Source organism: Pristiophorus japonicus, chromosome 14 (assembly GCF_044704955.1).
Source record: "Pristiophorus japonicus isolate sPriJap1 chromosome 14, sPriJap1.hap1, whole genome shotgun sequence".
NCBI lineage: Eukaryota > Metazoa > Chordata > Chondrichthyes > Pristiophoridae > Pristiophorus > Pristiophorus japonicus.
This window is the reverse complement of record NC_091990.1, coordinates 146,181,626-146,198,173: the sequence shown is the minus strand read 5'-3', so window position 1 is coordinate 146,198,173 and position 16,548 is coordinate 146,181,626. Positions and strand designations below refer to the sequence as shown.

Here is a 16,548-nt window from a genome sequence, read left to right as displayed (position 1 = left end):
TTGGCCACTAAAAAATCTACAGCTGAATTCTTGGTTTAATTTTTTTTTAAATTCCATCAACACTTAAATTCGGGATGCGTTTATTTGTCCTGCCAAAATGGCCGCCTTGTCTCTGATTTGCTCTCCATTATCACATGACCCATTGCTGATTGGTCCCCTTGGAGGATAAGCCACACCCTGAAGTTCCTCTGTGTAACTGGAACCACCCAGCCCAAGTTCTGACTGACTTTCCAATTTGTAATTCGATCCATTTTGACTTCAGAAGCCAGAGGATAGATCTCCCCAAAAGCCACCAAGTTCCAGCCGAAGTCCCTTACACCAGCGCAAGTGCATCGTTCCCCTAGCTGAAGACCCTTACACCTGCGCAAGTGCTGCCTCCGCCAGATGAAGTCCCTTAAGTTTGTGCGATTGTCATCTTAATAAATTAACTCAATGACAACCATTGCCATATAAGTATTAGATTTTTGTTTAATATGTCAGTATTTGCATCTTATTTTTCAACTCTTTTTCAAACACTTGATATCATGCTCTCTATATTTTTCAATCAGAAACACAAGGAAAAAGGCAAAGTATGTATTTCGGCATCCATTCTTATTTAGAACAAACTTCTAAGCCCTAAAACAATGGGCTAGGAACCAAGCACTTCAAAGCATATTACCAATCAAGCAACTCTTTGTAGATTGTTAAACATTCAGAATTCGAAAACTTTTTTCCAACACTAATCACAACTTTGCTGTACACATAATTCTAGCGATCAGATTCCCTAATACAGATCAAATTCAGAAGATCCAAACTACATATTTCCTAAGCTTGTAATAGTGAAACTTTCTAGATATTCAACTTTAAAGTAAAAGTCCAAAGTTACGCTCTGTGACTATTAGCAGATGAACTCTAAAACACATTCGTATGAAATTTCTTTTGTCTATTTTATCAGAAACAATAACCTGTTAAGAATTTTTTTTATTCAACTGTACAGCCCACAAGTCCAATCTTTCAAACAAAAATGAACGCCCAATTGGAGTCTCTTGCTCTTTCACTTATTTTTAATACGGTCATGCTGTAGCATTATCTTCAGTTCCATCAGGCCTCAGGATAAATTGTTCTAAATGTCAGGTTTATTCGTGGATTTCTATCATGGTATTCTTTTGGCACTCGATGCTGAAAACAGTAATAGTAAAATGCATTCAAATATCTGCAGTACTGACTTCAACATCCTTTAATTTACATATTCTTTTCTAAAAGCACCTCCACCCCCAGATAGGTCCCACACTATGGGCCCAAGTTTCCACATGATTCGCGCCTGATTTTTAGGAGCAACTGGTGGAGAACGGACTATTTTAGAAATCGCAATTCTCCACATTTTTTTTCTGCAGTTCTAGTCAGGTAGAACAGTTCTAGTTTAGAACAGAATTTTTTCTTCAAAAGGGGGCGTGTCCGGCCACTGACGCCTGATTTGAAAGTTTCCACAGTGAAAATGTACTCCAAACTAAAGTAGAATGGAGCCAGTGAAGATTTTTGTAGAACTTAAAAAACCTGTTCTACACATTAAAAAATCAGGCGCAGGTTACAAATTAGGCGCCCAGAACAAGGTGGGGGGGAAGGGAACTCATTAAATTCAACAATAAATCCTTATTTATACTTCTACAAATATTATACAAATAAATCCAACCTGAATAAACATTTATAAGCCAAGAAAAGATTAAATAAACCATCTTCCTACCTGTGTGAAAGTGCTTCAGCCAGGGAGAATTCTGCAGCCGTTCGTGCCGCTGAGCGGGAGGGGGAAGAGAGAGGGAGGGAGGGAGGAAGGAAGACGAGGGAGAGAGAGGGGAGGGAGGAGGGGGGGGAAGAGGGGGGGGAAAAGAGGGGGGAGGGTCGGGTCGGGGAGGGGGGGGGAGGGTCGGGTCGGGGGGGGGAGCGGGCCTCGGGTCGGGGCGGGCCTCGGGTCGGGGCGGGGGGGAGGGGGTCTCGGGTCGGGTCGGGGGGGGGGGAGCGGGTCTCGGGGGAGCGGGTCTCGGGTTGGGGCGGGGGAGCGGGTGTCGGGTCGGGGAGGGCATCGGGGAGGGGGAGCGGGTCGGGGCGGGGGAGCGGGTCGGGGCGGGGGGAGGAGCGGGTGTCAGGTCGGGGCCGGGGGGGGGGGGGGAGCGGGTGTCGGGTCTCGGGTCGGGGGGGGGGGCGGGCGGGTGTCGGGTCGGGGGGGGAGCAGGTGTCGGGTCTCGGGTCGGGGGGGGGGCGGGAGCGGGTGTCAGGTCGGGGGGGGGGAGCGGGTGTCGGGTCGGCGGGGGGGAGCGGGTGTCGGGTCCGGGGGGGGAGCGGGTGTCGGGTCCGGGGGGGGGGGGGGGGGGAGGGGAGCGGGTGTCGGGTCACGGGGAGGCGGGAGCGGGTCTCGGGGGGTGGGCGGGAGTCGGGTCGGGGGGGGGGGAGCGGGTGTCGGGTCGGGGGGGGGGGAGCGGGTGTCGGGTCGGGGGGGGGGCGGGAGTCGGGTCGGGGGGGGGGAGCGGGTGTCGGGTCGGGGAGGGGGGGGGAGAGCGGGTCTCGGGTCGGTGGGAGCGGGAGCGGGTGTCGGGTCGGGGAGAGCGGGTCTCGGGTCTCGGGTCGGGGGGGGGAGCGGGTGTCGGGTCGGGGAGGGGGGGGGGAGCGGGTCTCGGGTCTCGGGTCGGTGGGAGCGGGAGCGGGTGTCGGGTCGAGGCGGGGAGCGGGTGTCGGGTCGGGGGGGGGGGGAGCGGGTATCGGGTCGGGGAGGGGGGGGGGAGCGGGTGTCTGGTCGGCGAGGAGCGGGTGTCGGGTCTTGTCGGGGGCGGGGAGCAGGAGCTGGCCGTGGGAGGAGCCTCATTCACGCAGCCCCAGTGAGGCCATTCAGCCAGGGCTAGGGGCTGCGTGCTTCGGGCCCCTCCCACACAGTTCGGCGCCTGGAGCTACTGCACTTGCGTGCCGACTGTAGCGCGCATGTGCAGAGGTCCCGGCACTGTTTTCAGCGCCGGGACCTGGCTCCGCCCCCCCACAGCTCGTGCTGGCTGCGCCGAGTGCCACAGGACTTGTAAGTAGGTGGAGAATACCGAGGATTTTTTTAGGCGCCGTTTTAGGCGCGAAAAACGGGCGCCCAGCTCAGAGGGGCGCCCGTTTTTTTTCTTGTGGAAACTTGGGCCCTATGAATTGCTAAGTTCACACCCCAAACTTTTCACCGAGATATCCTCATTTCATTCTTCCCTCAGCCTCTGCACCGAGTGACTTCTCATCTGTGGTGATTTTAATTTCCATCTCAATTCATCTTGCTCTCTCTCCACTGATTTCACTGCCCTCCTGTCCTCCCTTAACCTCTCCTCCATATTCACACCCACCCCACAACCTTGACATCTCACATGGACACTCGATTCCAATTATCTAGATCACAGACAAGGCCATCTCTGATCCTTATATCTCTCACCACTCATATCCCTACCTCCTTACAACCCTACTTTCTTCTACATCTAGCCCTGGAAAAAGACTCTTCTCCCCACCCACCTCCCCCCCCCCAAAAAAAAAAATTATTTACAACTGCACTTTGAAACTCCCGAATGTCTAGACTTTGGCCCTCTATTCCAAGCAACTGGCATTTAGAGCCATGATACTTCTGCAGCTGCTGATCTGCTCAATCACTCCCTCACCTTCACCTTTGATGCCCTTCCCCCCAATTAAATCCTTACCCTCATATCTCACATGAATGCTGACCATACCTACCTACCTGACCAGCTCTACCTCCCCACGACCTCTCTCAACCCCTCCACTGCCTGTGTTGTCAGCTTGCTTGTCCGACATTGAGTCCTGGATGAGCTGATATTTCTAACAATTAAAAATTGGGAAGACCAATGCCATGGTTTTTGGCCCCGACACAAACTTTTACCCTTGCCACTGATCACATGCCTAGACACTGTCGCAGGTTGAAGCCAACTGTTCGCAACCTCGCCGTCCTCTTTGACCCTTGGCTGAGCGTCCAACCCTATATCCCCTCCATCACAAAGACTACCTACTTCCATCGCTGCAACATCGTCCACCCCTACCCCAGCCTCAGCTATCTGCTGCTGAAACTAGCACAATGACTACTACAATGCTCTCCTGGCTGGCCTCCATAAACTTCAGTTGATTTTAAAAACTCTACTGCCCGTATCCTAACACTCACATGTCCCGCTCACCCATCACCCCACTGCTTCCTGACCTACATTGGTTCCGGTCCCCTAAAGTCTCCAATTTAAAATTCTCATCCTTGTGTTCAAATCCCTTAACAGCTTTGCCCCATCCTATCTCTGTAACCTCATCCAGTCCTATTACTATAGAGAACTCTGTATCCCTCCAAATCGGGCCTCGTTTATCCTGAACTCTCTTTATCTCAACATTGGCGGACATGTCTTCAGCTGTCGAGGGCCTAAGCTCTGGAATTCCCTCACTAAACCTTTGTCTCTCTCTCTCTCTCCTTTAGGATCCTCCTTAAAAACTATCTCTTTGATCAAGCTTTTAGTTATCCTCCTAATATCTTCTTTGGCTTGGTGTCAATATTTATCTCATTACACTTCTGTGAAGTGCGTTGGGATACTTTCTATGTTAAAGGTGCTGTATAAATTATGGCTAGCAAGCAATTAAAAAATTGCGACTAATCTCATGATTAACATTTTTAATCTCAGTTAATATTGGTTTTAATCGTGGTAATAATCAACTCGACAGGCCATGAATGGTGATCCAAGGAGCAGCAGGCCTGCTGGGGCCCAAGCCTGATGGAGACACAACCTGTAGCTGGCTTCAGGATCCATTATGAACATCACTGACCGACACTGCTATCTCCCTGGCAACGACACACATGTGCAAAAGGATATAATGGTTGTATGTGTGTAGAAGATAAGTTTGACACATGCTCAGAAGCTAATGGTGAGTTGACCTGAAGGTTGCAGGCAGCTCCAAAGTACTCTCTAAGATTAATGTGCATTAAGAAAAATTAATGCATTAATCACAGCAGTTAATTGGCAGCCCTAAAGTAAATCAAGTCGTTGTTGTTGTTTAGTTGTGAGGATGAATAATTGGCGTTGGGGATCTCATATGGCTTTCAATATGTGCCTGGCAAACACTAGGTACATTTGAGTTGTTTACTTAGTCATATCCCTTTGAAATGGGTCTTTCCAACCAGTATCTTAGCTGAGAACTGACTGTGTAGATCACTCACACGTGGTTGGAGGAACAGAGTTTTAGGCACTGGATTCCATCAACACAATAATAGTAATGAAGCACCTTAACTGCTATTCCATGAAGTTTGGTCAGTATTAATACATTAATACTTTTGTTGTTCACTCAAACAATCTAGAATATGTTTTAAAAAGGCTTGTCACTGCACATAAAGTAATTAATATGTATAAAATCAATCCATATGTACTATAATTCTTCTGTTGTTGGATCACAAAATACATTAACAGCTGTTTGTGGGACCTTGCTGTGTGAAAATTGACTGCCACGTTTCAAACATTACAAAAGTGACTACAATTCCAAAAAAAAGAACTTAATTGGCTGTAAAACGCTTTGGGACATCCTGAGGTCGTGAAAGGCGCTATATAAATGCAAGTCTTTCTTTTTCTTCCCCTGAAAAATGTGCAACCACAGAATATTGGTAGTGAATCTCTGTGTTAGCAAATGCTGAAACTCATGATAGAGAAAACATTTTTATTGACAAAATATCCTGTATTGGACGATCTGCTGTATTACTTAGGAGGCTCTTGGTATGTTTCTCACCTGCCAATCCTGCTGAGTTTCCCCTTCCATTACCAACAAACACCCGTGGTTCAGCGGGATCCGAATTCTTTCTACATATGTATAATCTCCTTTCTCTTCCTGGATAGAACAAAAGAGAGATGATGAAACAATTTAAGAATATCAGAACTATTCATTAATATATACAGAGGATATGTTACTGCTGAGTGTGATGGATTGCCAACTCTGGTTGGATGTATTCCTGGATATTACATCAAATGACCTCTCTCCTCCAACCGCCCTGCCCAGTCCAACAGCCTTTTTTCACATCTCCAATATTTTTTTTTAGAAGAAACCAAAGCGTTCAAAGAAAATGAAAAAAAATCACAAAATAAACACTAATTTTTCTCAGTGCCCCTATAATTTTTTCTCCTGGGATTTTGTTCGCAGCAGCGTCCAGGAAATTAATCTTTAATTCCTGGAGACTCCAGGACAATCCTGGAGAGCTAGTAACCTTAGACGCAACCCCAAGAAATTTTAAGAGTATCGAGAGCAACGTAACATTGATAATACCCCGCTCCACCCTGTCCAATCTCTCAGCCACAACTGCATCCCTCTGTGCAGAATTTGTTATTGAAAGATCCTAACTCCACTGGCAGAACTTCACCACCCCCACCCACCCCAGCCCCCCCAATCACAGTTTGCTGCTTAGTGCCACATCCCACACTCAGCAAGCAGCAGGAAAGTACAAAGAGACAAGGGAGATGAATGTTGTGCTCACACAGGCCAGCAGGAGCCCCAAAATAATGACGAAGAACACCTCCCACTTTCATGATGAAGACAGCGTGGGCAAGTTAAGAAATTGCCCCCTGGCTCAAAAACTCATTCCTCTGCTGCCGGCATTCTAGTACTTTGTAGCCTCAAAGACACCAATCTGGAGACCATGCAATGACTGTTTGAGGGAATGTGCAAGAAGGCATGAGTTCCATAAACCCTGCTGTGGAAGGATTCTAGGGAACAAAAATCAGGAGGAATCAGGATGGGGAATGTTATGTCTTTAATACTCTTATGAATGATTCCCCGAGGTCTAGTATTGTATTTGAGCTGTTGTGACCTTAGTCCCATTTATTGTAACTCCAGAGTGAGGCACAAGCATGGTGGGCAGCCTTTTATACTGGGCCCTGCACACCTATGCAGGTGACCCTCAGGTCTCCCACCGCAGTGCCCTCTGGTGGCACACCTTATGACACTATACAGTTAGTATACATGGTCTACATACATGACATTACTCCTCCTCCTCCTACCCCCCCCCCCCACCCCCAAGTCTTTAATGCAAATTGACTCGTACATTGACAGTAACCTGGGCTTTGCTCTTCCTGGTTGACCATTGGGGGGTTGCTTCTAGCTTGGGTGGGTTGGTAGTGAGATTTGTTGCCATTGGAGGTCCCAGTGGTTTCTGGTTGAGTCCATGACTACTCCATTCTCCCCCCTCCCCCCACACAGAGATCATGCTAATGGCCCGTTACATGCAAGTTGCATTCAAGTTCATCACATGGGTTTTACATTTACAGCTTGATACATTTATTAGGTGGATTACAGTTGCTTTTCTTTTAGTGTGGTATGTTCACATGATCAGTACAGATATATCAGTACAGGTACACAAGGACAGTCTAGTTCCAGCACGGCTGGATGAGATCTGGGGCGTCTGGTGGCGGCGCAGTGCCACATGCTAGTGGGTCTGTGGGCGAGGTGAGCTCATTTTGCTCGAGTTGCCGGAGCTCAGGGCTCTTGCTGTTACTCCTAATGTTGGGCAGGCCCAAAGACAGTTGATGTGTCTGTGACCTCCCTGTCCTTTTCGTTTGCACAGTGTCGCTGCTGCTCCCTGGGAAGCGGTCTGAGCGAGTGAGCGTTTCGTCTAAGCAACGATGGGGCTACCTCGTCTTGTCTAGCAGTTCGCAGGGGACTGCTGACTCGATTTCCTTGAGGGCACCGTTGTGAGCACTCTCTAGTTTGGGATCCTGGCTGGTCCAGGTCCCGTTCGGAGGAGCCGTTGCGGGTGACCCTTCGCTCTTGGGCATTGCCGTGGTGGTGAGTGGGTTTGTGGGCTGCGCCTTTTCCACCCGGGTGGTGGGCGACGGTAGCCGACTGCGAGCATAGGTGCAGTTTACTGTTTCTGGCCTGTGGCGGTTCATGCCATCGGGTGCCTGCAATGTTAAACCAATCTGAGGCAGGATATCTACCAGTGCCTCTGCTCTCTGGGGATCGTTTACTCTGCGGCTTGTCTACTTCTGTCAGCTGTGGGGACACTTTATGATACATCGTTCTGGTCCCGAGTATGCAGGCTACAACATTGGGTAGCCTGCTGGACCTGTATACGACCATTAGGTGTTCGCCCGCTACATTGGCTGATTGCAATTTGCACCTGACATCGCTCAACATCATTTTGCTCGTTACAGCTGGACTTTTACATTGGTTACCAATTTCAAGCAGTTCATTCAAAAATGGCGGGTAGCTGGCCTCCTTTAAAATTGCCTTACTACTTTTACCCCAATCGTCTTCCTTGCGTGGAATCACGTGTCGTTGCTCCATTAGCGCTGCACCTCGTGGTTTGGACGCCATCTTTTCCCTGTCCATGATCTTCTTTCCCAGGAATTCTGCCACTGAAGCTGGGAAGGCGCCCTCGGATTCAATCTTCCTCCCTAGGAGTCCTGCCACTGAAACCGGAAGGTGCGTTCGGGTCGTCTCGGCCGGATCATCACCACGCAGTCATGCCTCGGGGGCTGCGCGGATCTGCTCTCCGGTGCCTGGTCCAACCGAAGGTGGGGGCTTGCTCTGCCTCTGAGCACGGGGGACATCGATCTCTGGCGGGATGAAGTCTTCCCAGTTCCAATGAATCTTCCCCATCCATCTTCTTCCAAGTAGCGTTGGTCCATCACCTGAAACAATCCACAATGGCCAACTGTGCACCGTGCCATCATGGGATACACTTACATCCACACTACCAACAACTGATATCAGTTCCTTGGTGCAGCTTTGCCTGAACCGGGACCAACTTGGGTCGTTCAGCTTGATCGTTCCATAACCTCTCAAAGGCTTCCTGGCTCATTACTGACTGACTCGCCCCCGTGTCCACTTCCATGAAGACTGGAATGCCATTTATCTCGACTTCCATTATCACTGGAGGACAATCTGTGGTGCAGGTATATACTCCATACATTTCATCCTGGGACTGAACTGCCTCTCTAGCCATCTCCTTGTAATCCGCGCTGGATTCACAGCAATCTGCTGACTCCTCTTCCACGTGGTGAGTCACAGCTCTTTTGTACATTCGGTGGAGGTGGCCCATTGTGCTGCAGCCTTTGCACACATAGTCTCTGAACCGACACTGATGAGCCCTGTGATTACCTCTGCAATGCCAGCATGGTGCTACTTGACTTGCGTTTGCAGCCCTCTGAGTCAAAGGACTCGGGGGGCCTGCATGCTCTGTCCTGGGCAGATTCACGTTCAACAGTTCTGCCTGTGAAAGGCGCCATTCTATTTACAGTACTTGCCGGGTTTGAGTCCTGTGAGTGAGTCATCATTGAAGGTTGGCATGCAGGTACAGCAGGGGTTAAGAAAGCAAATGGCATGTTGGCCTTCACAGCGAGGGGATTTGAGTACAGGGGCAGGGAGGTGTTACTAGAAACATAGAAACATAGAAAATAGGTGCAGGAGTAGGCCATTCGGCCCTTCTAGCCTGCACCGCCATTCAATGAGTTCATGGCTGAACATGCAACTTCAGTACCCCATTCCTGCTTTCTCACCATACCCCTTGATTCCCCTAGTAGTAAGGACTTCATCTAACTCCTTTTTGAATATATTTAGTGAATTGGCCTCAACAACTTTCTGTGGTAGGGAATTCCACAGGTTCACCACTCTCTGGGTGAAGAAATTCCTCCTCATCTCGGTCCTAAATGGCTTCCCCCTTATCCTTAGACTATGTCCCCTGGTTCTGGACTTCCCCAACATTGGGAACATTCTTCCTGCATCTAACCTGTCTAACCCCGTCAGAATTTTAAACGTTTCTATGAGGTCCCCTCTCATTCTTCTGAACTCCAATGAATACAAGCCCAGTTGATCCAGTCTTTCTTGATAGGTCAGTCCCACCATCCCGGGAATCAGTCTGGTGAACCTTCGCTGCACTCCCTCAATAGCAAGAATATCCTTCCTCAGGTTAGGAGACCAAAACTGTACACAATACTCCAGGTGTGGCCTCACCAAGGCCCTGTACAATTGTAGCAACACCTCCCTGCCCTTGTACTCAAATCCCCTCGCTATGAAGGCCAACATGCCACTTGCTTTCTTAACCGCCTGCTGTACCTGCATGCCAACCTTCAATGACTGATGTACCATGACACCCACGTCTCTTTGCACCTGCCCTTTTCCTAATCTGTCACCATTCAGATAATAGTCTGTCTCTCTGTTTTTACCACCAAAGTGGATAACCTCACATTTATCCACATTATACTTCATCTGCCATGCATTTGCCCACTCACCTAACCTATCCAAGTCGCTCTGCAGCCTCATAGAATCCTCCTTGCAGCTCACACTGCCACCCAACTTAGTGTCATCCGCAAATTTGGAGATACTACATTTAATCCCCTCGTCTAAATCATTAATGTACAGTGTAAACAGCTGGGGCCCCAGCACAGAACCTTGCGGTACCCCACTAGTCACTGCCTGCCATTCTGAAAAGTCCCCATTTACTCCTACTCTTTGCTTCCTGTCTGACAACCAGTTCTCAATCCATGTCAGCACACTACCCCCAATCCCATGTGCTTTAACTTTGCAAATTAATCTCTTGTGTGGGACCTTGTCGAAAGCCTTCTGAAAGTCCAAATATACCACATCAACTGGTTCTCCCTTGTCCACTCTACTGGAAACATCCTCAAAAAATTCCAAAAGATTTGTCAAGCATGATTTCCCTTTCACAAATCCATGCTGACTTGGACCTATCATATTACCTCTTTCCAAATGCACTGCGATGACATCCTTAATAATTGATTCCATCATTTTACACACTACCGATGTCAGGCTGACCGGTCTGTAATTCCCTGTTTTCTCTCTCCCTCCTTTTTTAAAAAGTGGGGTAACATTGGCTACCCTCCACTCCATAGGAACTGATCCAGAGTCAATGGAATGTTGGAAAATGACTGTCAATGCATCCACTATTTCCAAGGCCACCTCCTTAAGTACTCTGGGATGCAGTCCATCAGGCCCTGGGGATTTATCGGCCTTCAATCCCATCAATTTCCCCAACACAATTTCCTGACTAATAAGGATTTCCCTCAGTTCCTCCTCCTTACTAGACCCTCTGACCCCTTTTATATCCGGAAGGTTGTTTGTGTCCTCCTCAGTGAATACCGAACCAAAGTACTTGTTCAATTGGTCTGCCATTTCTTTGTTCCCCGTTATGACTTCCCCTGATTCTGACTGCAGGGGACCTACGTTTGTCTTTACTAACCTTTTTCTCTTTACATATCTATAGAAACTTTTGCAATCCGTCTTAATGTTCCCAGCAAGCTTCTTCTCGTACTCCATTTTCCCTGCCCTAATCAAACCCTTTGTCCTCCTCTGCTGAGTTCTAAATTTCTCCCAGTCCCCGGGTTCTCTGCTATTTCTGGCCAATTTGTATGCCACTTCCTTGGCTTTAATGCTATCCCTGATTTCCCTTGATAGCCACGGTTGAGCCACCTTCCCTTTTTTATTTTTACGACAGACAGGAATGTACAATTGTTGTAGTTCATCCATGCGGTCTCTAAATGTCTGCCATTGCCCATCCACAGTCAACCCCTTCAGTATCATTCGCCAATCTATCCTAGCCAATTCACGCCTCATACCTTCAAAGTTACCCTTCTTTAAGTTCTGGACAATGGTCTCTGAATTAACTGTTTCATTCTCCATCCTAATGCAGAATTCCACCATATTATGGTCACTCTTCCCCAAGGGGCCTCGCACAACGAGATTGCTAATTAATCCTCTCTCATTACACAACACCCAGTCTAAGATGGCCTCCCCCCTAGTTGGTTCCTCGACATATTGGTCTAAAAAACCATCCCTTATGCACTCCAGGAAATCCTCCTCTACCGTATTGCTTCCAGTTTGGTTAACCCAATCTATGTGCATATTAAAGTCACCCATTATAACTGCTGCACCTTTATTGCACGCACCCCTAATTTCATGTTTGATGCCCTCCCCAACAGTTGTACAGGGCCTTGGTGAGGCCACACCTGGAGTATTATGTACAGTTTTGGTCTCCTAACTTGAGGAAGGACATTCTTGCTATTGAGGGAGTGCAGCGAAGGTTCACCAGACTGATTCCCGGGATGGCGGGACTGACCTATCAAGAAAGACTGGATCAACTGGGCTTGTATTCACTGGAGTTCAGAAGAATGAGAGGGGACCTCATAGAAACGTTTAAAATTCTGACGGGGTTAGACAGGTTAGATGCAGGAAGAATGTTCCCAATGTTGGGGAAGTCCAGAACCAGGGGACACAGTCTAAGGATAAGGGGTAAGCCATTTAGGACTGAGATGAGGAGAAACTTCTTCACCCAGAGTGGTGAACCTGTGGAATTCTCTACCACAGAAAGTTGTTGAGGCCAATTCACTAAATATATTCAAAAAGGAGTTAGATGAAGTCCTTACTACTAGGGGGATCAAGGGGTATGGTGAGAAAGCAGGAGTGGGGTACTGAAGTTGCATGTTCAGCCATGAACTCATTGAATGGCGGTGCAGGCTCGAAGGTCCGAATGGACTACTCCTGCACCTATTTTCTATGTTTCTATCATCTGCTTGGAGCTGCAGCTTGAAATCATGAACACCTGGCCGATGCTGATGGCCTCTGCAGAGTGACGGTGGTTTCGGAAGACAGTAGCTTGTGAAGAAGGGCCTCATGATCGATGCCAATTACAAAGACGTCCTGCAACGCATCAGCGAGGGATGCGCTGAATTCACATGATCCTGCCAGCCTCCTGAGGTAGGCAGCGTACGTTGCGATTTCCTGGCCCTCAGATCGGCGGTGTTTATAAAACCGATGCCTGGCTGTGAGGATGCTCCCCTTCAGTTTGAGTTGGTTCCGAATTAGCACTTTCAGCTCCTCGTATGACTTGGTCATTCTTTTCTCTGGTAAGTCCCTGACGAGGCCGTAGACTGTGGGCCCACAACTGGTCAACAGGATAGCTCTCTGCTTATCTGCCAGTGTGACCGGATCGTCACCAACCACGTCGTTGGCTACGAAATAGTGGTAGAGCCGCTCCATAAAGGCTTCCCAATCTTCACCCTCTGAGAACTTTTCTAACGCATCGTTAGTCATTTTTGCGTGAAAGTTTGAAATCTCGTCGCCAGTTGTTAAGTCTTTAATAATCTTATGAATGACTCCACGAGGTCTAGTATTGTACTTGAGCTGTTGTGACCTTAGTCCCATTTAGTGTAACTCCAGAGTGAGCCACAAGCATGGTGGGCAGCCTTTTATACTGGGCCCTGCACACCTATGCAGGTGACCCTCTGGTGACACACTTTATGTGAGCATGCAGTTAGTTTACATGGTCTACATACATGACAGGGAGAAATAGAGAAACAGAGAAATTGGAAGACAGAAATAACGAGGGCAAGAATAAATCAGAAGAGGGAGACTTCAAAGGGATAAAATCAATGGAAAAGAGATAGCAGGAATGAGACCGAGATAAATCAAGTTAAAAAGAGAGAAAGCTGGGGACAGACACAGATAAGTCACAAATTAAGTCAGAGACATTGGGCAGAGAGATCAGTGTGTGAGCAAGAGAGAGATCAAGTGGAGAGAGGCAAAGAGTATGTAGCTTATAATGGTAGTGTCACATCTGTTTATGATGTTTAAAATTCTCATCCTTATTTTCAAATCACTCCATGGCCTTGCTCCTCCCTATCTCTAATCTCCTCCAGCCCCACAACACCTCCCCCCTCCCACCGAGATGTCTGCGCTCCTCTAATTTTGCCCTCTTGAGCATCCTGATTATAATCGCTCAACCATTGGTGGCCGTGCCTTCTGTTGCCTAGGCCCCAAGCTCTGGAACTCCCTGCCTAAACCTCTGCCCCTCTCCTCTTTCAAGACTCTCATTAAAACATACCTCTTTGAGCTCACCTGCGCTAATTTCTACTTATGCGGCTTGGTGTCAAATTTTTACCTCATAATACTCCTGTGAAGCGACTTGGGACGTTTCACTACGTTAAAGGCGCTATAGAAATACAAGTTGTTGTTATTGTTGTTTACATTTCCTATATAATTCCAGTATTTTCACAATTAGTTTTCCAAACTTCGAGATTTGTGTCTGCAAGCTCAGTAATACTGGCCCTGAAATTCCAGTTGGAGGCTTCCTTCGGACGAACGCCTCCAACCCGAAATTTCTCTACGAATGTACCTGGTAGTCCCGGAGGCGCCCTCGATTCCGGTCGGAGGCCTTCTTTCTAGGCACTTCGCAGCGCGTCCACGTTTTCTAAACACGGATGGAGAAGCTGAAGTCATGTGGGCCTGGACCACCAATACTCTGCAGTATTCTCATTGACAGTAATGGGAACTCCGATTTTATGAGTTCCCATTACTATCAATGAGAATAACCCCCTAAAACACCCAAACACAACATAATAAATTTTAAAAACACCACACATATTTAAAATTAATTGAAATTAAAGTTAATGATTTAGAAAAAATATATATATTTTGGATTTTTTTTTAATGTGTTTTAATAGGGTTTAAAATAAACTTACCTTAGTGGACAGGGTTTTTAACTATAAAAATGTGTATTTCAATTTTATTTTTTAAAACTCTTACGCTGGTAAAAGTAAGCTATGCGCCTGCTTTTAGTAAGAGTTTGAAGGACATTCACAGGGCAAGAGATGGACAAATAGCCCAATCTCACCTGCGCAGATGTTCTTTTCCCAGGGATGCGGAGGATCTGCCAAGAGTTATCTTGACCGATTGGAAAAGCCGGTTTTCGGCGCATGCGCATTGCACACCAGAAACTGCTTTTGGCGAGGCCTCACCAGGTCCGTATGCATTCCGTATGGACCCGGCGAGGCCAGAATTTCAGGGCCATTATGTTCTGCAGCACCACTGGCTTCATGTTTCTTTTCTCAACTGGAGTAATAGTCTCCTATCCACATGCCTCCATCTCTTGACCAATGCTGCAGACCTGCCATTTAAAAATACAGTCAGGGCCCAATCCTTCCCACTACTCTCCAATTACCATCTGCGGCCAGAAAAGCACACACTCCAAACTGGCCTGATGCTTTCCCTGACTATCATCTATACCTCTGACGAAAAAGAGCAAGAACAAAGAACAAAAGGAGAAAATATGCGAGAGAGTGAGAGAGAGAGAGAGAGAGTAGAAAAAGAAAAACCATAAAAGCAAAACAGATCAGTCAGAAAAGAGCAAAAAAAGAGAATCAAAACTAGAAGATGGGAAAAGAGAGCAAATGAACTAAACATGAAAATGTCACCACAAGAATGACAGACACAGCTAAGACCAGAAAGCCTATCCTGCGACATGTGGTGAGCAAAGCTACAGGAAATTCAGCAATACGTCTTTCTAAAGTTTTAGTGACTCAGTTTTACAAGGTACACACAATTTATTGAAAACTAAGATAGCTACTCAAAGGCGATTTGTTTGTCTCATAGGCTGTTGTGTATGTAATAACTCAATCGACTGAATACTGTAAACTCCGAACAAGTACAAACCTGGCTCTACTTTATTAGGGCCCAAAGTGATTACATTACAAGATGGCTGGCCTTTTATACCCGGGCCGCACACTTGTGCGCACAGCCCAATGACCTCAGACAGTGGCGCTGCCTAATCCCAAGCATACATGACAATATCCCCCTTTAAAATATTAGTAATGGTCTTTTTACAAATGGAGATGGTCCGGGGGCTTTCCGCTCCCGAGTTGAACGTCTCAGTTTAACTCCAGCCTTGGGCGAGCGTTCTAAATCTGTTAGGACTAGGGTCTGGGTAGCTAATCTGATGGGAGTGGCAATGACCACGTCAGAGTTTGAAAGTCCAGATTCATTGACCATGTCAGTGATTGAAAGTCCAGATTCATTGATGACAGCGGAGTCCTCTGATGACTGAGGGTAGGTTGGTTGGTCACTGATTGTGTCTTCCTCAGACTGTTCCAGTTCATCCCTGTACCGCAGCTTTATCTGATCGACACGTTTCCTGCATATCTGCCCATTTTTGGCCGTAACAGTACCGGCGATCCATTTGGGACCTTGACTATAATTCAGTACATACACAGGATCATTGATAGAAATGTTGCATGACACAATACCGCGATCGTGATATCCTTGCTGACTTTGATATCTGTATTCGACACGATTATTCAAGTCAGGGTGGACGAGAGAGAGCCTGGTCTTGAGACCTCTTCATCAATAGTTCAGCAGGGGAGACCGCAGGCTCTGCTTGTCCATTGGATGGTGCTGACCTCACATGTTTGATACCATTGAGTTTCATGAACTCTTGAAACTCCATACTGGTGAAGCAAGATCCGTTATCGCTTACAACGATGTCAGGTAGACCATGCATAGCGAACATGACACGAAGGCTCTCAATGGTAGCTGTGGATGTGCTGGATGACATGATTGTACACTCTATCCACTTCGAATAAGCATCCACCACAACTAAGAACATCTTTCCCAGAAAGGGACCTGCAAAGTCGATGTGGATCCTGGACCATGGTTTAGATGGCCACGACCACAGACTCAGCGGAGATTCCGCTAGTGTTTTACTAAGCTGCATGTAAGTGTTGCACTAATGCACGCATGATTCCAGAT

The 16,548-nt window shown here is 47.5% G+C and overlaps 1 protein-coding gene across 5 annotated transcripts in view; it reads right to left on the bottom strand.

Moving 5' to 3' along the window:
• Positions 1 to 429: 429 nt before the first annotated feature.
• The window catches only part of alkbh3 (alkB homolog 3, alpha-ketoglutarate dependent dioxygenase), a 103,337-nt gene continuing 87,218 nt past the window's right edge, over positions 430 to 16,548 (bottom strand). For 3 of the 5 annotated variants that reach the window (XM_070899673.1, XM_070899674.1, XM_070899672.1), the window contains exons 9-11: positions 14,141 to 14,215; positions 5,749 to 5,847; positions 431 to 1,158 (exon numbers count right to left, since the gene is read on the bottom strand). In XM_070899673.1, the coding sequence (XP_070755774.1) occupies positions 1,081 to 1,158; positions 5,749 to 5,847; positions 14,141 to 14,215 (252 nt within the window). In that variant the 3' untranslated portion in view covers positions 431 to 1,080. Of the gene's footprint in view, positions 1,159 to 5,748; positions 5,848 to 14,140; positions 14,216 to 16,548 lie in introns of all 5 variants that reach the window. The other 2 variants (XM_070899675.1, XM_070899676.1) reach the window with 2 other exon arrangements.